Source organism: Typopeltis vanoorti, chromosome 18, assembly GCF_054136105.1.
Source record: "Typopeltis vanoorti isolate ZY-2024b chromosome 18, IOZ_Tvanoo_1.0, whole genome shotgun sequence".
In the NCBI taxonomy this organism is placed as follows: domain Eukaryota; kingdom Metazoa; phylum Arthropoda; class Arachnida; order Uropygi; family Thelyphonidae; genus Typopeltis; species Typopeltis vanoorti.
In genome coordinates this window covers 52,856,373-52,881,255 of record NC_143566.1, presented here as the reverse complement: position 1 = coordinate 52,881,255, position 24,883 = coordinate 52,856,373, and the positions used below count along the sequence as shown (strand labels likewise).

The 24,883-nt window shown below is 36.3% G+C and overlaps 1 protein-coding gene across 1 annotated transcript in view; it reads left to right on the top strand.

The window, feature by feature from the left end:
* LOC150096673 (twitchin-like) overlaps nucleotides 1-24,883 on the top strand; it is a 2,440,784-nt gene that overhangs the window by 2,358,883 nt on the left and 57,018 nt on the right. The window contains exon 128 of the mRNA XM_090408679.1: nucleotides 9,228-9,350. Coding sequence (XP_090264805.1) covers nucleotides 9,228-9,350 — 123 coding nt within the window. The remainder of the gene's footprint in view (nucleotides 1-9,227; nucleotides 9,351-24,883) is intronic.

Below are 24,883 nucleotides of genomic sequence, written 5' to 3'. Positions count from 1 at the left end.
AAACATCAACAAACTCCAGACCTCTTTTTCTGCACATTCTTGCAATCATATCATTCATTATCATTGCTCATCTCCTTAACTCGTAATTGTCAAAACGAGGCAGCGCACACACTATTCTCCCATTGACACTTTTCCTCTTCACAATATCTAATAATATTCTTAAATCTTTTCCTACCCGATTTATACTACCTCTCAGGTCATTCGTACCCACCATAACTATCATCTTGTCTGCTTCATGCCCTCTCTTTATTGCTAAAGCCACTCTTTCTATTGTCCCATCAGCCAAGCACTCCTCATGCATACCACTCTCCATACCCTTAATCATAGAATCACCATATATTTTACCACTCTTGACTTCATTCAAGTCCACACTCATGGACTCATTCTCTACACTATTCAGCATGACTCTCCCAGCTTCATTACTCAACTCTCTATTACTTACCCCCCCCCCACTCTCACTACATCTCATTTCTTCTAGGCCACTTGTGGTTTTATTATGTTGACTCCCAATCACTCCCATACTATTTATTACTGAATCATTCACCAAAGACTCACCCATATGTAATCCTGTTCTAGTTACTTCAGCTAAAGTAATCTCTATAGTCCTAATTTCTCTGTTTAACACATTAAACGCAGCTTTAACTTCCAGTATCTCCTTACCGATCACTTCCACTTCCTCATGAAGAAGATGAAGGTCATTTTTCATTTTCATAAACTCCCGCCGAAGTTCTTCCGCTACGGTCCCGATGTCAGCTTCCATTCCTAAACGCTCCAGCCTATCCCGACACTTCTCACATACGTCGACATTTTCGTTCTTCTCATTTTGCCAGACCGACCACAGATCCTTCACATTTTTCAGTGCATACATGTAGCAGTTTCCGCAGCCATGAGAAGTATACTCATCATACATAGGGATGGTCCCCTGATTCCCACCAGGAACATCATCCTTACATTTAATACACCAAAACCATCAAATCAAAACTATCATAACTGTACAGTAAGGCTCTACATCCCAAACTCTTTGCAATGCCTTGAAATGCCAGACATACTCATTCTCAAACTGTCTGCCATAGCTCTGCAATCTGTGTCCGATATGGCAGTAAAGATTGCCAGCAAAGGTTGGTCGATTGGTAGAGCCTCTGCTACTAATGGCTCACGCAAAAAGTTAAGCAAGTTTGAGTGTTGTTAATAGTTGGAAGGGGCTCAATCATTCGATGCTGTTGGCACACTCTCCCTCGATGAGTCTTTGGACTCCCTGGAGGTGTCACATAATAATAATAATAAAAGATCATGAAAACAAACATAAAATTCATGTTATATCATAAAAGATTTAACAAGAATTAGCATATCTTGGAGTTTTGCAACAGCAAAACTCCAAGATAAGCTAATTCTCAGGGCGACCATGCATGTCAAAGATGGACAGATGAAAAGGAGATACAAAAAATAAAAACAGAGCAATATGTCAGTTATCAAAGATGCAGTATACCAAACAAGTAGCAGCAACATTTGATAAACTGTCTTACACCAAGAAGGCAGCTGTGAAAAACGAGTTGATAGGGATCCACTTTCAAAACAATTATACCATCCCTGAATGATGTGACTTTCTTTCCATCCCGTATGAGCAAATGAAGGAAACCAATCGGTATGGACTCACTTCTGAGGGCATACAAAAGAAGGTCCTGCTATATGAAAATCCAAGAATAAAGATGATACTATAATGTGCACCACAGATGGTAAAAGACATGCCTTGAGACACTAATAGATAGATCATCTTCAGATGGCATAGACCAGAGGTCGGCAACCAGTGGCCCACATGACACATGCGGCCCAAACATGCATTTTTTGGTGGTCCATATGTTGAATCACCTTTTCACCATGTAAGTATGGTGAAAAGGTTCACCATACTTACATATCATGTGGCCTGTATGTTGAATTACTTAAAAAATACATTTTATAATATGAATAATAAATTAAAAATAATTTTATACCTATACTTCGTGATATCACCACACAACTTGGGGCAAGTCACCTGTGTGGTCATCATGAATGGGGATAACGAAGGCGACTTCATCCAACGACAACGGAGATTTTGGCGCACTTTTGCAGTCACATTCCCTGGTCCATCTTTTAATATAATTCAATAACATCAACTGTTATTTTCAGAAAATATATATTTGTTAAACAATTTCAAAAATGGGTTCAAGAAAACGTAAAATTGCAGATGAAGGAAGAAGATTTAATGATGAATGGAATTTTATCTCATAATCTCGTACTTTAAATATTTCTACCAAGATACATCTGGTGCCAAAGTGAGAATCAGTCCTAGATTCAATATACATCCTACATAATCAGAACAACCAACGCTAAAGAAGTCTGGGATAAAATCCAGAGAATGAAGGACAGGTCTACCACTCATCAATTCTCTATCTGTGAATGCAATGCTTGCACAGTTGCTGATCCAATAGCAATTGCCAACACACTCAGGGAGATCTTTGTAAAAACATCAGCAACGTCTTATCCGTGGAGTTTCTTACCCAACAAAAGCAATGCAGAAAAACAACAAATCCAGTTTTCTTCGAACAGCACTGAAGGATACAACTGGCTGTTAACAATACTAGAAATGAAAGCTGCTTAGGTTAAATACCATTTAAATCATTGCTGGACCAGATATCCATTACAAGATAATAAAGCATATGTCACCATCATCCGTGGATCAAATGTTACTCTTTTACAACAAAATTTTCTGTGAGAGCATATTTCCAAATAATTGGAAAAGGTGATTATAATTGCCTTTCCTAAGCCAGGGAACTAACCAAAATTCTTAAATCGCTACCTTACAATTGCTCTCACCAGCTGCCTGTGCAACATTCTGGATAAAACGATTTTAGGAGAGAAACAACCACTTTTTCAGAATAAAATCTAGCTTCTGGAAATACCATCTACTACAGATCGTCTTGTCTGGCTTTCTGAAATGCAAGCATCCAGTGTAGCTGTTCTTTGATATGGAAAAAGCATATGACACTGCTAGGAGATTTCGAATACTAAAAGAGTTACATAATTTTAGTCTTAAAGAGAATCTCCCTCTTTTTTTATCAAAAACTTATCTAACTGAATCTTTGAGTGGGAAACTGCCCTCTCCCTGCCCTATAACCAAGAGGAGGTTATCCTACAAGGTTCCGTTTTAAGTGTCAAGGCCAAATTGATAACAGAACAACAACTTCCTTCAATAGTGTAATGCGCTATATGTGTATTACTTTACCATCTTCTGTCATTCACATAATATGAGAGTCACAGGAAGACATCTGCAGCAAGCCACTCACTATCTCTCAAAATGGGTTTTTGCAAATAGGGTTAGATTTTCACAGAAGAAACAGTTTGTCTGCACTTCCACAGACATGGTCTTCATCCTGACTTAGAACTGTGCCTAAGACAAACATTATTTCCAATTGCACCAGAAGTGAAACAGGTTCTTGGAACTTATATTTGACAGCTAATTCAGTTTCCTCCCTTTTATGAGACAAGTTCCATAAAGCAATGAACATTCTATGCACCACATCTTCTACCCTTTGGGGTGCTGACAGATGTTCTCTGCTACATTTGTGCAGGGTATTCAAAATATCAAAACTTAATTATTATTATTTGACACCTCCAGGGAGTCCAAAGACTCATTGAGGGAGGGCACCTGCTCTACAATTCCGTCTCCACCACTCAAGCCACCAACTGACCATAATTACACCAATGTCATCTACCGCTGACCACCCCCACTAGTTTTTCCACAAATAATCACAAACATCCATGTTCATGGCAGGATTCGAACCCGCAGCCTTTTTGGCTGGAAAGCAGATATGCTAACCACTTGGCCAGCCAAGCTATCATAATTATAGATCCCAAGTCTATGCTTCTGCCAGAGAGAGTATACTGTGGTGGCTAGATCTTATTCACAATCAAGCCATCAGAAATGCAACTGGAGAAAATCACATCGCCTGCTCTTAGTCTGTATCTCAAAGGCAAATGGACCGCCTTTTTCGCTTTGACCCATACGGCTGTCTCTGTTTACATGCAACAAAAAAAAACCACCTCATGTGGCCAAGTATCTTTCCTTCCACTCTGGACAAGAGAGAATTGGACAGTGGGGTGACCAACTCTCCTTTGTCCGCAATGAGAGAATCTTTACAAGTTTCAACAGACTGCCATAAAATGCTTTTGCATATAAAAGCTCTCTTTCAAGCGCCAGAAATAGTGTATATGTTACCGCTAAAGTGCAGAAATCAGTTATTCTGCAGATTATCTAGGTATTGTGCAGATTAACTATGGTGATCCGTTAATGTGCGGAAAATTGTTTCATTTCTCAAATTACCTAGGTAATCTGCACATTACCTACTAGGCACTCGTTAAAGTGAAAATAAGATCTTTGCTGGAACAACAGCAACATTTCTGTATGTTTAAATTAAGATAATGTTATTTATTTATTTTTTGATATCTAAAGAATCAAGTTAATACAATCAAACAATCAACAAATTAGTTGATAGAATCAATCATCAATCAATTAATATAATACAAGGAATCAAACGGTTTAAAATATTATTACAATTAAGAAAAAAAACATATGATAAAATTATGTTTACTTATTTAAAAACCAAACTAAAAGTGGAGGGAGAGGGGGGGGGGGAAGGAGTAGGGAAAGGAAATGAGAGAAACAAACTTTTGAATTTTAACGATACGGAAGCTGTTAATATGCACATTACCTAGGTAAAATGCGGAAAACTCTTGATTCCGCACGTTAACAGAGCAAATCAGTTAATCTGCAGATTAGCTAGGTAATGTGCACATTAACGGTTTTCGCACTTTAGCGGTAACATATACAACAATACTCAGATGCCACCAAACACACTTTCATTATGGCAGTCATGCATGCCAGCATGCAGCTTTTCTTTCAGAAAGCTAATGAAATAGTCCACCCCCTATTGTTGTCTACTACCAGCTCTTCAAGGGTAACAAAACTGAATACTTTGTTTTTGTGCCTGTCTACAAAGATGACTCAAAATCAGAGGATTTAGTGGAATCTTCTGCCATCTTTCAGATTACATTGTATCTGTACAAATCCCACTAGACTATAGCAACTTTACAGCAGAGCTGTGTGTGATAGAGCTTGCTACCAAAGGTGCATAACATATTCAGACTCACAAGGTTCTTTTCAGGCAATAAGAAGTCTAGAGCTACAATAACATCCAGTGTTATCTCAAATTCAACACCTCCTCTTTCAGTTATGAAAGCTTTGCTTTGATGTACACTTCTGTTGGATTTCAAGCCATGTCGGGATTAATGGAAATGAGGTTGCAGATAGGTTAGCTTGTTTCTCAATCATCCAACCATCTGCCTCTACCACACACAAATTATACACAGGCCTACAAAATTTGAGTCATGAAAAGTTGTCTGGAAACTATCAACTGTTTCTGATTTATTTTTTAACCGCTGATTTCAAATATCTCTTCCATTTTTCTCTATCACGTAAGGATTTTTCACAAAATGGATCTCAATATTACAGTAAAAGAGCTTTAAAAGTGCATTATATTAAGTAAAATAACGGTATTTAAAATTTTCCATAAACATTTTTAGAATGAAAGTATTGGAAAAAAAATTTTTAATTCTGAAGATTAATCTTTAGCACATACTTTATATTTTGTTGTGGTGTCTTTTTCTTTTTTCTTCAAAGCTTCTTTTTGAATTTTTTCTGTGAAATTCTTTTCCCGTGTCATCTCTGTGCAACATTCAACAACAAAGAAGATATCCACCTTCCCTGATACCTTCTTTCCATCTCTTGATGTCTTGTGGAATCGCTCTCCTTGCTCTTCACTGACAGTTCACATCCAAGATTCCCAGGAGAGTAGTCTAAATGAGAGTTGAGAAAGTGAACTTTTAAGCTCATGGAGCATTCCAAATTCTTGAATTTCTGTAGCATGCAGTGGCGGCTCGTACATAAGCACTGCGACACTGCAGTATCCCAAAGGAAAAAATGAAAAAAATTAATTTTGTTTGTGTTTATAAATAATAACAATGCTTACAACATCATATAAATGCAATACAACATGTTAAAGGTTACAGCTTATGTTTTGACATCTATAGTTAATAATTGGAATTGTTTGATTAACGCTTTCAATTGCTATGCGATCTAATGCAGTGTCAGAATTATCACGTTAAGCCAATTGCAGCTGGTCTCGCTGATATTCATTTGTGCTTCTCATTGCACGTTACCAGTGATTCCAACGCTGCTCGTTTGGGCAGTGTATCATATGCTTGCGCACGTTATTTCTGTGAGATATGAAACTTTTATTATTGGTGTGTGTGCGTCATGAGGGTGAACTATTTTTTGTAAATCCTATTTTATTTTGTTAAAATAACATATTTATTTATTTATTATAGATACAAGGCTGAATTATGGAGAGTGTCACTGTTGAAAATATGAAAAGAATCATATTTTTTCAATTATCATTACATCATTACACGAAACAAATGCACTGTGACGCAGTGTCAGAATCATCACATTAGGCCATTTGCAGCTGGTTTCGCTTCTCATTGCACGTTACCAGTGATTTTGGACAGTGTATTGTATGCTTGCATGCATTATTTCTGTGAGATATGAAATATTTTTAATAAAGCAATTTTTTAATATGTAAATTTATATATTAATAAATTGGTTACTAATTAGGAAAAAAATAATTTATTTTTATTTTTTTTTATTTTGTATATGCAGCACCCCCACTTAAAATTTTCACCAGCCGCCACTGGTAGCATGTCTTCCACAATCACTTTATAGTTGCGGTCCTCGTGATTTCCTAAAAATTTGGTCACCACCTCTTTCAAAGCTTTCCGCGCTTCTTTTTCAATATGACATTTTTTCTTCAAACAGTTTATTCTTCATAAGTTTCCTGATGTCCGGACCAATAAAAATACCTTCTTTCAATTTTGCTGTAGATAATCCCGGAAATTTTGCATAGATATATTTAAAACACTCTCCTATTTGTCAAAGCCTTAACAAATTGCTTCGTCAACCCCAGCTTTATGTGAAGTGGGGGTAAAACAATTTTTTCCCGAGCAACCAAAGTTTTGTGTAACACATGTTTACTTCCAGGTTCTAATGTGATTCTTTCTGGCCATTCCTTCTTGATCCAATGTTGCTCTTAATCTCAGCTGTCCCACTCACACAAAAGCATGGGTATTTGGTGTTATCCCAAATTATCCCCAAATCACAGATATGACTTTAAGATCACCGCAAACCATCATCCATGATCATTGTACTTAATTTTACTGAGAATGAAGGCTAAATTTTCGTATCGTTCTTTCAAATGCATGGAATGTGCTACTAGTACTGAAGCATACTTATTGTTATTATGGAGATGCACAGCTTTCAGGCTTCTTTTTTGAGGAATCGATAAACAACCTCCAATCGATGACTTCCTATTTTACGCTGAATTTGCTTATCATTCCAGGAATATTGCTCTGGTAAACTAAATCACCTTCCTCTGAAAGTAAGGAAGAAAATCACTTTCTCTATATCTAAACCATGAGAAAGAAGTGCCAGGTGGCTAACAAATTCTTTTGTTTAGTCTTGAGCCGAGCAGTTCTGCAGATTCCTTAGGAAGACCCAAATCTTCACATTAACTTAGAAAATATAAGACTTTAGTCAACGACTAAAGTTCAACTAAAGAATCACACAAGAAAATATAAGTGTCAGTGAAAACAGGAAAGCCATCCGTTATCTCGACAAATCAGGTTCAAAGTAGCCACCTGCACTTTTATCTGCATTCCTCCCTCCCCTATCTTAAGAATGAGAAGTTTCGTGGAAATTTCTTTATTTACCATAAAAAGGCACTTCAAAAAAGCACTTATACAACTAATTAGCTGTAAATAAAAGAGAATGAAAATAAATACCAATGCACTGAATTTAAATCCAAATACTACTAATAAAAACGATAAAATTAGAAACTGGGTAAAATTGGTGGGTGATAGAATTTTTTTACTATTTTTTTCTGAACTCAGCACCTAAAAATCTATAAGAATCAATTATTACTTCTCAGACAACTTTTCCATCACAGGCCTGTTATATCAACAGATTGTCTGACCAACCTCCAATCCCAGTGGCAGCTATCATGAATCAGAGAAGCTAACAATAAGTTCAATTAAATTAAGCCTGAAATTAATTCATATATTCATATGGCAATCTAGCCTGCACAGGATTCATACAGACAAAGTTGTTTCTGCTCAGCTCCACATAGGTCATAGTCATGTTAATGAACTCATTATAAAATTAATAATGGAAAAACTCACGTAAAAAGATTATTTAATAGTATAATTTTCGATTGTATGTCACAAGTATCTTCAGTACATTTTAAGCTCAAATTAAACAATAACTGACAATTCCAAAAAAGCGCCACCTAAGTTGCTAATGTAAGATAACTAAAAAGATAACTTATTAATTTAATAGTATAATTTTCACCTGTGTGTCACTGGTGAAAATTATACTATTAAATAATCTTTTTATGTGAGTTTTTCTGTTATTAATTTTATAATTATGTCTAATCATGGTATTCCCTTATTAAAACTGGTTAATGAACTCCTTCCTACTGAAGAGTGAAGATATGCCTATGTGTGAGGTGATGTTGGACTATCTGTCACTCATATTTTAATCAACTGCTCCTGTGTCGCCAATAAGCACAGTCATTATTTTAGATCCATTTATAATCTGCCTGAGCCCTATACACTCAGGCAGATTTTATTACTCATCGAACATCACCCTGGTTTTTAAATTTTTATGGAGTGCTAATCTTTACTATCTCATGTAACTTATTAATTTAACTTATTGTAAATATGCTTTTAAAAGCTTTATGTACCTTTTATAATTTTAATATTTTTATAGTTCTTTTTACAGCTAATTTATACCCATATTTTAAACATTTGGTTTTATACACTCATTTTATGAGATTTTACTTATTACCTAGTATACTTTTAAAAATGTTTTGTTTATGAATACTGTTATTATTTCAAATTTATATATAGTTTTTAGATCAATATATCCCACTTATTTATTACATGTGTTCTTGCACAGCATGACCATTGGTGTCCTTGCACCATTAAACCCAAAACAACAGACATCTGTAAATCTACATGAAATATCATTAACAAGCTTTACAAACAATTTGCTAAATTTATTTTATTTTTCTGAATTCCAGAGGCAAAAGATACTAAACCTCCAAAGAAAGGGAAGAATGATGTTCCTCCTAGGATAATCCAGCATCTAAAAAGCCAGATTGTGAAAGATGGAGATCCTGTTATTTTGCAGTGCACAGTTAAATGTAAGTGAACAAAATAAAATGCAACACCAGCAAAAGACAATATTGAGTCTTATCTCCTAATAATTCCATATCAGCTGAATAGAATTTAATAAAATTTAGCATTTTAGGTTAAAATGTTTCAAGTTATTTCATTTTTGGCTTCAATCAGTTCATTTGTCATGGCAAAATTCGGCAAAAAAAAAAAAAAAGGTCTTCAGTATCCAAGCCAAAAAGAAATGCAATTAATTTAATAAAAAGAGCATAAATTAAACATACCACATTCATTAGTTTTTTTTTTAACCACAGATACCACTATTTTATATAGTTTATTGAATACAACTTTGTCTCATAAAAGAAGCAAAAAGACTGATGATTATAATTTTAATACACCTCTCTCTTCATTCTGATCATCCCCCATTTACCTTATCATGGTTTTTCATTCATATCCTTATACATGATATGAATGAAAAACCAGAGTCAAGATCAGGGAAATGGGGATGGTCAGAATGAAGAGAGAGAGGTGTATTATAGTAGAGAGAGAGAGTACGCAGTGATGTGTTGGTGGGATGGTCTCAAAGATTGGAGAATTGTTATGCTTGTATACAAATATATAGAGTATCAAAAATAGAGATGCTGAATTTGTAGCATTGATTGAATTAGTATGCCCAAAGATAATTGGTATAAGTAGAACTTGGTTGAATGAGAACAATATACTGTCAGGACAACAAAAAATGGTAGGATATATAATTTTCTGAAAGGATAGGAAGGTGAAGAGAGGAAGGGGAGTTCTCTTAATAATAGCAGAGAAATTGTGCCCTTCAAGAGTGATAGTAGAAAATAGTAGTATATGAGATGATTTTGAAGCTATTTAGTGTGAAGTTGAGATCAATAGAATAGTCTATCTATTCTATTCATTATAGGCCAGGGAATGTGAAGAAATCTGATTGTGAAATGTTTAGACAAATTGGTTGGTGTATCAGTTATTGCTCGGGTTAGCTGTTAATAAGGCTGTGGGAATTCATGACATTTTAACATGTATATTTAAATAGGAAACTATTCAACAATAGACTAAATTTTCACATTGCACCAACTAGCAGAGCTCAGCTGGGAAGACCATATTGTTGTTTTGTGAACTTTAAACAAGCTTTCGATAGCATCAACAGAGAAATCCTTCTTAAAATTCTACTAGAAAAAGCAATAGACAAATATATAATACAGTTTTTCTGATAAAATATTACTCTAAGACAAATGCAATAATTAAAAAGGACACACTCACAACAGAACCCATAGAGATCCAAAAAGGAGTAATGCAGGGATGCCCATTATCCCCATGCCTATTCAACATATATCTAGACGAAGTTGTAAAGAAGGCAATAGACAATGAGCCTAGAATCAATGTCATAAATCAAACATAAATAATATCAAATATGCAGATGATCTTGTCCTTCTTGCAAGAACCCCAAATGAACTACAAAAGTTGATAAACAAGCTAAATGAAACCTGTAAAACATATGATATGACAATAAATATATAAAAGACAAAAGTGATGAAAATAGGGAGGAACGGAACTACCATCTCAGCCACCCTAAACGGAGAACAAATAGAACAAGTAGACAATTTCATATACCTTGGATCAAAACTAACAGAAACAACAGATGAACTCAAAACAATCAAACACAGAATAGCGATAGGATGGACCACCATGGGAAAATTACAGAAAATCTGGAAAACAAACAAACTATCTAAGCAAGCCGAAATCAAATTATATGAAGCAATAATTATACCAACAGTCATTTATAGAGCAGAAGCGTGGACAGTTAAGAAAAGAGAGGAGAAAAAACTACTGGCATTTGAAATGAAATGCTTAAGAAAAATAAATAGAACAAATTGGATAGAAAAGAAAACAAACATCACAGTCAGACAAGAACTATTGTATAAAAAGACAATAATAGAAAAAATTAGAAAACAACAACTGAGATGGTTTGGCCACACTGTGCAGACAGACTTCCTAACATCCTAATCAGTACTTTTCCAACTGAAAAAAGAAGACCCGGAAGACCAAGAATTACCTGGCTGAAATTAATAAAGAACATCTTGGGATGCAGAGCATATAAGGAACTTTTTTGAACAGCAAGGAATAGAGAAGACTGAAAGATCCTGCTCAAGAGAAGACTCAACCCGTCTTAGATGGAAGAGAAGAAGAAGAAGATTTAAATAATGTCCAACAGAATTAGCTATGCCATCAACCTGGTTATTTAAAGAAAGGTTTGCAGTGGGGGAGATTCCAAAGAAGTGGAAAGAAGGCAAAATAATACATCTCCACAAGTATGGTTCTAGGACAGAAGTTTCCAATTATAGACCAATCTGTATATCTGCAGTTATGTTCATAGTGTTGGAAATATTTGTCAAGAATAGAATGCAATATGAGGCTGATGGACATAAAATTCTCTACAATTGTCAACATGGGTTTGTGAAAGGCATGTTTTGCTTCAGTAATCTGCTTACATTTTCTGATAAAGTGATGAATGTGGATAACAGAGATTCATATACAGTGATTTCCTTGGATTTTGCAAAGGCATTTGATAGATTACCAGACAGATTAGTGTATAAGCTGCAGAAATGGGATTAGATAACAGATTGGTTAGATGGATTGAAGATTTACTTTCTGAAAGATACCAGCAAGTTTTGTATGATGGAGCAGTATCTCAGAAAAGGAAGGTAACCAGTGGCATGTCTCAGGGTTCTGTTCATGAGCCCTACTGTTTAACTTATTTGTTAATATTTCATGTGTAATTGACTGAGGATCTTCAAATGTTTGCTGATGATGCAAAGTTAGTAGAATTATCAGGATTATTGCTGATGTTGACACTGCCTTTTAACTTGGACAGATGAGTGGGGTTCTAGGTTTTGATGTTAATAAATGCAAATTGTTACACTTTGGGGTACAGAGATATAAGACTACATACTGTATTGGAGAGTTGTACTTAGGAAGTAGATGCGATTCAGGATCTTGGGGTGATGGTAGACAGTGTACTAAAGTTCTTAGAGAAAATTGCATGTTTTGCAAACACTGAACATCATACTGCTGCTATGATAAAAAGTACAATGACATGTAGGGATAAGGAGGCAGTGCCTCTATATAACACGTTGGTCCAATCACACATGGGTTGTTGTGCTCAGATTTAGTTGCCTGGTTTTCATTGTGATGTGAAAACACCGGAGATTCAAAAATGAATGACCAAACTGATATCAGGACTCTAGACTGTTGGTTATGAAAAGTGCTTCAGGAAATGTGGATTACAAAGTTTGGTGGATAGGAGGAAAATAGGAGATGTGATAGAGACTTCAAGTTAGTTAAGGAATTCTATCAGATTAATACAGAAGGAATTATGAAAAGAGATGTTAAGATAGGACACATGAGAAGCTGTTCCTGGATATTGTATAAAGATGTGGTTAAGAAGGGTGTGAGGAGTAGATTTTTTAACATGGAGAGTTGCTGGTGAAATGCATTGCCAGAGTGCACTGTGAATGCTAGGAGTGTAAATAACTTAAAAATAATTAAGTTAGACACATTGCTGATCCACAATGACTCTGTTGATTCCATGGAGGTTATGAAAATATTAATAATAGAAAGCAGGGAAATTAGTTTTCAGTTTTTAATTGTTAGAACCATTTTTAGGTTTAAGACTGCTTCACAAATAATTCTTTCAACTCTTTTCACTATAACTGGGAAATTTTTATTTGCCAAACAATTTAAAATTATAATTCAGGACACCTCACTGCAGCAGTTTCCACTGTTAAGACATTATTATTATTATTATTCCTGACACCTTCAAGGAGTCCGAAGACTCATCATAGGAGGACACTTACAACTGTCTCAACCACTACACCGAACCTCTACTACGAATCATCTCCATCAATGCCATCTACCACCCACCTCCACCACAACTGGTATTCTATGTCTGTAAATTGCATGTGTTCTGAAGGGCCGATTTGTCTGTATGAGGGATGAAAAACCCGAGCTTCCGGGAGGAAAAAACCCTGCTACCTCCGTATGAGATTGGCTAACTTACCTTTGATTGAAAATCGTCCAGATAAAGATTCCTCCCATCGCGACGAGAATCGAACTTAGGCCTATTCCAATCGAAGGGCGCAATGTACCGTCGTTCTTCCAATTGTGCTACGGAGGTGCTAAAAAAAAACTATGGCATTGTCATCCATTACCCTCCAAGGGTATTAATCAATGTCCCAGCTTCTTGCCCTGAATACATTCCTGTATTCAAGATTAATTGATGATAAAAATGTTTTTCGATTTCAATTTGTATTAGCAAAACAATTTGAAGTTCTAATCTCTCTCTTTTCTAAGCTAATTGAACCATTTTTATTACCAAAATGACTCAAAACAATAATTATTACATGACACCTCCAAGCACTCATCAAGGGAGGGCACCCACTCCACAACTCTCTACCTCCACTACTCAATCCACCAATTACAGCAAACTACAACTACCATCATCTGCACCAATGCCATCTACTGCCTACCACCACCACTAGTATTTTCACAGACAATCACAAACATCCATGCCCTCGGCGGGATTCGAATCTGCAGCCTTTTGGCTGGAGAGTGGATATGCTAACTACTCAGCCAACCAGGTTATTATTATTATTATTATTATTAACATCTGACCTCCATGAAATCAAACATGTATCGTGGGAGGTACATACTATCACACACAATGCTCATCCAACTCTGCCTTAAAATGATTCAACGTGTCTACATCTGCAACACACTTAGGCAATGCATTCCACTCACCAACCAATCTCCATGCAAAGAACCTGCTCCTCACACACCCTCCTTATACAGTTTCCAGCAATGGCCTCTTGTTCCCCCTCCAATTTTATGAAAAATCTCTTCCGTGTCAACCTGATAACAACCCCTGAATAGCTTATATGTCTCGATCATATCCTCTCCCCTCTTCCCCTATCCGTATTCACAAGGCTTAGCAATTTACATTCTCTCAATCTGTTTGCATACTTCTTACAAAGACCACTGATCACCTTTGTGAATCTTCTCTGGACCCTTTCTAACGTATCCTTATCATGATGAGAATCTGGTGACCAAATCTGTGCATAATCATCCATATGAGGCCTGATCAAGGCCTTATACAATGGCATCATAACCTCTTTATTTCTGCAAGTCAGTGTCCTTCGCATCATTGCCATTATCTGATGTAATATCTTCACAACTTGTGCAATGTGGCCCCTGAATTTCAGGTCCTTGTCCACCACTCTCAGATCTCTCATTTTCTCTACCTCCTTTAAATTTCCCCACCAAGTGTATACTTTGCATCCCATTGCTGCTTACCAAATTTCAAAACCCTGAACTTTAAAACATTGACCTGAACATTCTACTTACTTGCCCATTCATGCAATCTATTCAAGCCCTCCTGTAAGGCCACAATATCTACTTGACTCCGCATTGCTCTCCCCAATTTTGTATCATCTCTGGAAATAGCTATATATCACTGGTTAAACCCATCCCAATATCATTAGTATACAAATTGAACAACAGTGGTCCCAAAACTGACCCCTGCAGCACACCTCTAATGACCTTCCTCTCTTGGGATACTGCACCTCCATATACAATTTTCTGATACCTATGTGACAGCCAGTCATTGATCCAACTCAAAAGTCTTTTATCCAATCCCATCTGTTTCAATTTATTTATCAGCTTGTTGTTTGGTGTAATTATAATTCCTTTCTGATTTTATAAAGTTCAATGAACATTTCCCTGTGATACTGACTTTTTTTTTTTTTTTTTTACATGGGCAACCATGTAACTACATTATTGACCACTTCTCTATTATAGCAAAATTTAATTTGCTAACAGTCAGTTCACTGTCTATTAGAAATGCAGTGAAACACATTACAGAGTGTATTATACAAGCTGCAATAACTGTAATTCCCTAAACATCTAACCATCAGAGCCAGAAGGAATCCTGGATCCATTATACATCTTCTATAACAAGATCATCGAAAAGTAAAGAAATATGGGAGAAAATCTGGAAAATGAAAGCAGATACACCACCAACTAGAAAATAATGGATAAACAGTTGCTGTTCAGGCACTTAGGGAGCAGTAATGGAAGTTTTTTCCCACTTGGTTAGACTATAATAAATTTAGTTTAAAGTGTAAGCAAACAAAGTTTGCACCTGAAGTATCTTCAGGACTGAGGCAACTCATGGTAAAGGTGGACCAATCTCTCATCACTCCTTGTCTTAGTATCTCCCATAATGCAAAGCACATCTCCTTGCAAACATGTATATTCTATGCATTAAGGAAAGGGCCACTACCCAGGTTTCGACCTTTATTGAGATCTCGTCAGTGGGAGCCAGACCCATAAGTGGTGATACTAAGGTAGAAGCAATGGAGAGGTCATATTTACCTATACAAGTTGCCTCACCTTATTATTAAATTACTCTGGATTTAGAGAAAGATCTTGGAAGTTTTTTCCCACTTGGTTAGACTATAATAAATTTAGTTTAATCCTTTATCCAAGTGTAAGCAAACAAAGTTTGCACCTGAATTATCTTCAGGACTGAGGCAACTCGTGGTAAAGGTGGACCAAGCTCTCATCACTCCTTGTCTCGGTATCTCCCATAATGCAAAGCACATCTCCTTGCGGACATGTATAATGTTATGCATTAAAGGAAGGGCCACTACCAGACCGGTTTCGATCTTTATTGAGGTCTCGTCAGTGGGAGCCAGACTCCAACATGTATAAGAAGGATCTGAACAGAGGAGTGAGAAGTAGGTTCTTTGCATGGAGAGTTCTTTGCATCACTTCTCCACCTTAGTATCACCATCTCTGGGTCTGGCTCCCACTGAAGAGACCTCAATAAAGGTTGAAACCAGTCTGGGTAGTGACCCTTCCCATAATGCATAGCATTATACATGTCCACAAGGAGATGTACTTTGCATTATGGGATACTATGGCAAGTGATGTGAAGTTTGTCCACCTTTGTCACGAGTTGTCCTAGTCCTGAAGATACTTCAGGTGCAAACTTTGTTTGCTTACACTTTGATAAAGGATTAAACTAAATTCTGCTGGCAAAGGTTGGTCGATTGGTAGAGCCTCTGCTACTAATGGCTCAGTTAAGTAAGTTTGAGCGCGGTTAGTAGTTGGAAGGGGACCAATCATTCGATGCTGTTAGCACACTCTCCCTCGATGAGTCTTTGACTCCCTGGAGGTGTCAAATAATAATAATAATAATAATAATAAAATATTTGCTAAAACATCGGCAATATCTTCTTCCATCCCCACTCCCCCCAAGTTTTTCTGCCCAAAAATGCAAAATAGAAAAATAACAAATTCTGTTTTTTTCAAACAGCACTGGAGAATACAACAGCCATTCCAGAGCAGATATCCTCCCTCCCCCCTCTTTGGTGAATGGCCTTTTGTGTTGTGCTACACTGTCTGGGAAGACAGCATAGCACAACACAACAGATCTGTATGAGCTGTATGCAATAAAGCTTGCATTAAAATTACATCAATAAATTTAGTTTAATCCTTTATCCAAGTGTGAGCGAACGAAGTTTGCACCTGAAAGTATCTTCAGGACTGGGGTAAGGTGGTACAACACCAGGTAACTCATTGCAAAGGTGGAGCAAGCTAACATCACTCCTATCTCAGTATCTCCCATAATGCAAAACACATCTCCTTGTGGATATGTATAATGTTACGCATTAAGGGAAGGGCTACTACCCAGACTAGTTTTGACCTTTATTGAGGTCTTTTCAGTGGGAGCCAGGCCCAAGTGGAGATACCAAGCAGAAGCATTAGCAAGGTCATCTCTACCTATAGGAGTTGCCAAACAGTGTGCCACCTTTTTATTAAATTACTCTGGGTTTAGAGAAAGATGTTGAAAGTTTATTTTTCACTTGGTTAGACTATAATAACCCATATAATACCCCAGTCCTGAAGATACTTTCAGGCACAAACTTTGTTTGCTCACACTTGGATAAAGGATTAAACTAAATTTATTATAGTCTAACCAAGTGAAAAATACTTTCAACAAGATTACATCACTATCAAAGGTGCATAATATATTCAGATTCACAAAGATCTCTATAGGAAATGAGATGTACAAAGCTGCATAAAAACCCATAATAAGCTATATCTAAACAAGCCTGAGATTAAATTGTGGTAGTTTATGCAAAGACTATGAAGAGATTCTTGCTCCTTCCTGCATAGGTCATTGTCATCTTACACTCCTTCCTCTTGAGGGATGATGATGTGTTTATGTGCAAGTTGTGTGCCACCAGACTAACAATCATTTTTATTTTAATTGACTGCCACTGTTTTGCCATGCAGCGCATTCATTATTTGAGTCACATTCATAATCTGTCTGAATCCTATACATATAAACAGATTTTATCAGATTCACGAAGTGTCACTCCAGCTTTTACATTTTTACAGAGTATCAATGTTTCTTGTCTTGTCAGATGTCATCTCCTTCCAGGAGGTTGCCTACCATGAGCTTCCACCATGTATGGTTTTGTGCTTCTGTTCTTTGTCTTCCTCCTTGTATCATTCCTTCTAGAAGTGTTTTTTGTAGGGATTCATGCCTTGGTATGTGATCAAGGTAGGTTGTTTTCCTTTTCTTAATGGTTTCCTTATCACACTTTACATTCTCTGCAATTAGTTGACCCAAATATATATAACTCTCTACTTGATCTAAAGTATTTCCTCTGATCTTAATATTTATATCGGGTATTTTCCCTTGTTACCAGCATAGTTTTGGTTTTTTTGAAGTTGAAATTAAGTCCATATTTTTCACTTACTTTCAGCCTCTCTTCTAGTAGGTTTTGAAGATTTTTTTTTTATTTTCCACTAGCAGTACTGTATTGTTTGCATATCTTAAGTTGTTTATATTCCTACCTCCTTTAAATTCTTCTAATTGCTGGAAGATATTTTCGGTATAGAGATTAAACAATATAGGAGAAAAAACAGTCTTCTCTGGCACCCTTCTTACTGGGAATTCCTCCAAAGTTTCTCCTGATATTTTTATTGAGGCAGTTTGCTCCCAATATAGATTTATCAGTAATCTAGTATCTTTACCATCTACTCCTAATTTTCTGATGCATTTGATTAGTTGTTCATGTTGTATATTGTCAAAGGCCTTTGTGTAGTCAATAAAACATAAGTAGACTTCTTTCTGCTTCTCCAGATATCTTTCTATAATAGTTCTATGTTGAAGAGTCCTTCTCTAGTTCCTTTATTTTTCTGAAAGCCAGATTGTGTTTCATTAATTTCTAATTCGATTTTATGTTTATTTCTTTCTAGGATGATATATAATATAAATTTTGCTATCTAACTGATCAGACTGCTTGTTCTGTACTCGTCACATTTGAATGTTTTCAATTGTTTAGGTATGGGTAAGACTGTGGAGTGCTTAAATTCTTTTGGCAGGTGTCCAGTTTCGTATATTTTGTTACATATGTCACTCAGTGGTCTTATAGCCTTATCATCTAAAGCCTTTAGATATCCTGCCATAATTACATCCATTCCTGGGGCTTTTCCTGGTTTCAGTTTCCTAATGGCATTTGTTACTACCCAGGTAAGAATAGTAGGCCCCTCCAAATCTTCTTGCATCAGCTTATCTATTCTATTATGATTGTAGAGTTCCTTTGAATACTCTACCCATCTATCCCTTATTTTGTCTTTCTCCATTAGGATGTTTCCACTGGTATCTTCAATACAATGAGAGCCTATCTTTTGCAAGATTTGCTAGTTAGCTCCCTAACTTTTCATGAAGCTCTCTGGTTTTGTGCTTTTTGTCCAAAAGTTCAATTTTCTTGCATTTGTTGTTGAGCCATAGTTCTTTTGCAATCCTACATTCTTTCTTTATCTCCTTGTTTAAGTTCTTGCATTCAGCACAATTTTTGTGTTTCTTTCTTTCCTCCATCATTTTCAGTATCTTGTCATTCATCCAGGGTACTCATCTTCTTCTCAAATTTGAGAATTGTTTGTTTTACTGCCTTTTTTATACCCTCTTTAAATTTCTGCTATCTATCCTCAATCTCATCTTTAGGGTAAGGATACTTGGTGGAATCAGGATCGTCAACAGCAGTGGATTGTGTCAGTTCCTTTAAAAATTTATCTTGTATTTCTTGATTTTTAAAGAGCCAAGATCATATATTTCTATGTTTATAGGTTTCATTGTTTTCTTTAATTTTATTGCTGCTTTAATGACCATGGGGTTGTGGTCTGATCCAGTATCAACCCCTGGGTATGTTTTGGCTTGTAAGATGTTATTCTGGAATCTTTTTTTTAATTATTATATAGTCAATCTGGTTCCTACAGCTGTCTCCAGGAGTTTTTCATGTGTAAAGTCTTCTAGGAGGGTGGCTAAATAAAGTATTTGTTATTACCAGATTGTTTTCTTCACAGAACTATATTAATCTTTCTCCTCTTGGATTTCTATGTCCTAGGCCCTCATTTCCCATGCAGGAAGAGATCTTTTCTGAGCCTACTTTAGAATTTATATCTCCCATAATGATCGTTATGTCATCTGATTTCACATTGTTAAGTGCATTTTGAATGCCTTCATAGAAACATTCTACATCTTCATCTGGGTAATCAGAAGTAGGCATATATTTTTATTAAAACCTAAAAATAAATCTTATTTTTTTTAGTACAAATGCTATTCCATTCCTATGACTGTTTCCACATGAGTATATAATTGAATGGCTCTTTCTGTTTTTTTCCACTATTAGTCCATTTGACTTCACTGATATCAGCAATGTCAGGTTTCATTGCTTCAAGTTCTTGTACATCTAACTTCTCAGCTTCATATAAAGTCCTTACATTCCAAGTTGCAAGCCTGAAGAGAAGATTCTTGGTTTTCAGACATGAAGGATCAGGAGATACTCTGCCTGGAGGGTTTAAGGTATCTTCGTCATATGCTATTTTCATAGTATCTGTCTTATGTTCCCCAGTTTCTTTCTCTTCTTCTCTGTAATGTTTCCAAGAGACAAAAGTTGCGGAGTGTTCAACCTTGTCTCTATTGCTTAAATCCAACATGGTTCTATGTTTCATGGTTTACTATGGAAGGTTACGTGGTGAGGTTCCAGTCTCTTTCACAGTGACAGGTCACATCTCTGTTTTGTCTTGAAGTGTATCTGGACTATGTCACATAGTTTGCTGTCATGCCTTCATTACCATTGTCAAATTAAATTTTGGTCATCTGCTAACTCTGCCATTCCAGTGTTCAAGTGCAACAAGGAGGAGGAGACACTCTCCTTCACTACAACATAAAATGCTGATACCCTCACTTAGTTTTGCATGCCAGTCGAGGCACAGTCCCAAGGTGTGGCCGGTGGTGCACTCTACCAGCTACTTGGAGCCATAAGTGAGAGTTGCATGAGCAGTGGGGGGACCAATTCCACCCAGCCATCAAATAATTTGATGCAACTGCTGAGCAGGCAGAGGTGCTATCCCTACTACCCATACCTTACATCCCAATGTTTACAATCTTATAAAAATTATGTACATATTGGTTTTAGTGGTTTAATTTATTGTATATATGCATTTAAAACCTGTTTTTTATGGATGTTTTATTAATTTTCTACCCTTTTAATACACCTTTTTGCATCTGTTTACATTTGTTTTTCAGCACTTATTTTTATATCTATTTATGTTCTTTTATTTTTTACCTTGTGTGCTGCTAAAACATGCTTCATTTGTTTTTATATAAGATTTTTAGACCTATAGATGCTGCTTATTTATTACCCTGTGTACTGGCAGAGCATGACCATAGCTGTCCTTGCACCATTAAACCCAAAACATATACACCACCCTCTTTCCACTATTTTGGAACTTGGCCTAATGTAAGACTCATGTTAAATATGCGCATCAAAGCTGTTGTTAACTCTCTGGAACATTTCCTCAAAACATGAAGTGATATGTCAACAAGTTCTACAGCCTTATTAATACCAGTTTACTCAATTTCTCATATGCTCCTGTTCACCCACTAACATATGCTCCTGTTCACTGACACTTTCTCCATTCTCACTGCATTCAAGTTCTGCACTCAAGTAACAACATGGCTGCCATGGGTATGGCAATTATTGCTATTATTATTATTATGTGACACCTGCAAGGAGTCCAAAGACTCATCGATGGAAGATACCTACAACTCTCCATCTCCATCATTTAATCCACCGCCACTAGTATTATGCATTAGAATAATGTATCATCACATAGGAACACTCTTATGGATAGACATAATATAATATAATATACATGCTTAAGGAATTACATTCTAAGTAATTCCCTGATAATTATAATATGATGGTAAAAAAAAAGTTGACTATTTAAATATATCTCAGTTTCTTTTGTTACTCCACTGCTTAAGGGCATACAACTGCCTAATAAATACATACAAAGAATTAATTTAAAAAAAAAAAAGTTTTATCACGAAACAAAAATTAAATCCTATTTATGAAATTTATACTCAATATATAATACCATAAAAAATAAATGTAAGTAAATCACAATTATGCGATATTTTTATACCCATCCCTTACATGCTAGCTGAGAGATAAATGCCAGAATAACTTTCACACCATGTTTCATCTCTTCAGTTGCAGATCAATGTTCTTTCTTCCATCTTTATTGTACATTTAAACCATAAAAACTGGATTATGAGTCATAGATCTATGCCTCTGCCAGAAACAGTATGTTCTATTGGTTGTATCATATCCACCATTACTCAATTAGAGAAGATCACCTATTCCTAATCTTTTCATTAAAGTGAATGAAAGATAAAAGCCATTACTGTCATTTCGAGTTCAGAATTGATCTCTCTCTCTCTCTCTCTCTCTCTCTCTGTGTGCTAGATCATCCAATATGAACTATATTTTGTCCATATCGAAGAAAACTTGCACATCAAATACTGCTATATTCTCCTCTGGATTATTATTATTATTATTTGTGACACCTCCAAGGAGTGTGCAGACTCATTGCAGGAAGATACCCACTATACAACAACTCTCTGTCTTCACCACTACACCAAACCTCCACCACCAATCATCCACATCAATGCCATCCACCACCTGCCACCCCCACAACTAGCTTTTTGTCTGTAAATTGCATGTGTTCTAACTTCATTTACAAGCTTCAGACATATATGCCTCAAAGCAGCTTTTCACTTTGGCATGCACATCATGCACATGTTCCTTGTACAGTACAAACAGTAAATACTATTGAGATACATGTTGAGAGATAACATTCACTATATAAAGATTAAATGCAACCAAAAGCAAGTGCATCATTTTATACATATTCTCTCAGTTCTATAGCTAAGAAATCTGTTTTGAAAATCACAGCCAGTACATTCACTCTCTCTCAAGATCTGGGTCATGCAAGGGTCATGGGTGCTTCACTAAGTTTCCTTCCCCATGGGCTGAAGGCATGCTGTTGTTGTGTATAGTTTGCTGCAATGGTATTAGCCTTTATCATTCTTCCTCTTTTTTTTTTTTTCCTGACCCACTTCTCCTGAGTCTTTTTCACTATCCTGTCTTCCAGACTACCATCACTAGGATCCAATACATTGCTGCTGCATGGTGTGACCCATGGAGATCTAGAAAGGGTGGAGGGGAGGGGAGGGTTCTTGTAGTGTTGCACTACTTTGGCCTCTGCTTTGACAAAAAGGGCAGTCCTGGATGGCCAGCTAGTGGGCTTGCCTGCAAGGATCATGGGTGCTTCAGTAAGTTTCCTTCCCCATGGTCTGGGGAGAGAGCTGAAGGCTTGCTATTGTGTTTGTATAGTGTATTGGATAACACTGCCATTCCATTCCAAAGCATGGTCATTTCTTGCAGGATAGTGGGTATACATGTATGGCTCAGTGGTGAGTGGGGCAATATTATTATTATTACATGACAGCTCCAGGGAGTCCAACGACTCATTGCAGAAGGGCAATCTACTCTACTTCACTAAACACATCTCATGCTCTCTACTACTACTTAATTCTTCTACTATGACACCACTACCATCAATGCCATCTACCGCCCATCATTACTAACAACAGTATTTTTTGTCTGTAAATTGTGTGCATTATGAAGGCCAATTTGTCTATACATGGAATGAAAAACTCGAGTTCCCAGGAGAAAAAACCCTGCTACCTCTGTATGAGATCAGCTAACTCACCTTCAATCAAGTGAAGTGATGTGGACAAATATCAGCATAGGGGAACTGGATTTATGGCCTCACAGAAGATTCTACCAAGGAAAAAAATGAAGAAATTTTTTGAGGGATTAGAGAAGGCAGCTGGCTCAATGAAAAAGGAAAAGTTGGTTCTTGTTGGAGACCTATACAGAAGAGTAGGAAATGATTACCAGACATATAGAAAATTTGGAGAAAGTTCTAAATAATAATAATGGTAAATGACTGCTGGATTTCTGTTCCAGACATGGATCAGTTATTACTAACACCATGTTCCAACATAAAAATGAGCACAAATTCACATGGAGAGAAGATGCAAGAAATAAGAAATTTCTCATGGACCATGTTATATTTGACAGTGATGTTTTCCCACTGTTTGAAATACTCTGTTTACTCTTGAGTAAACAGAGGATTTCAAATAGAAATCCTCTGTAAATAGAAATTAGTTTTGAACAGGATAAAATTGAATTTCATATTGAAAAGAAGAGTGTGTAAGAAAGTTTTAAAGCGAATCAAGGTTGAGCAGCTTTCAGAGGTGAACTGTAGACTCAAATGCACAAACATATTGAAGAAAAAATGAAAGAATTTGGAAACAAGAACCAAACCTTGGAGATTCAATGACAAATCCTAAAGAAAACTGATTGATTCAGCCAGAGAGGAATATGGTGGGGGTTGTCTGTAAAGATAGAAAAATCAGAACTTCACCACCTCATGGTGGACTCAGGAATTAAAGAGACAGTGAAGGAAAAGAAGAAAGCTTATTGAAAGTACCTGGCAAGTAAGCCAGCTTGACATGAAAACTGAAGATAAAGATATTCTTCATGTCTGGAGTAATTACTTCGAAAGACTGCTAAATGAAACAAGCAGTGTCAGCACGGTGGTAAAAAAAACTCCCAACAAGAATGCAATCAGAGGTACATATCCATACTTGAAGTAGAAAAAGTAATCACAAACCTGAAATGTCGAAAGGCAGAACAGATGAAATTTGGCCAGAAATGCTCACATATGAAGGTATAAAAGTTTTACAGCAGTTGCATTGCATAATTCAGAAAGCATGGTCAGAGGGTCGAATTTCAGATGATTGGAGCAGAGCATTCATAGTACCCATCATAAAAAGGGAAATAAAACTGAGAATTACAGAGGTATTTCCCTACCGAGTGTTCCTGGTAAGATTTATACAAGTATACTTGAGAAACAGCTAAGAAAAAATGTGGAAGAGAGGCTTAGTGAAGAACAAGCTGGATTCAGGCCAAATAGAGGTTGTCAGGATCAGATTTTCACTTTAAGACAAACATCTGAGAAATATTGGGAATATAACAAGAATCTG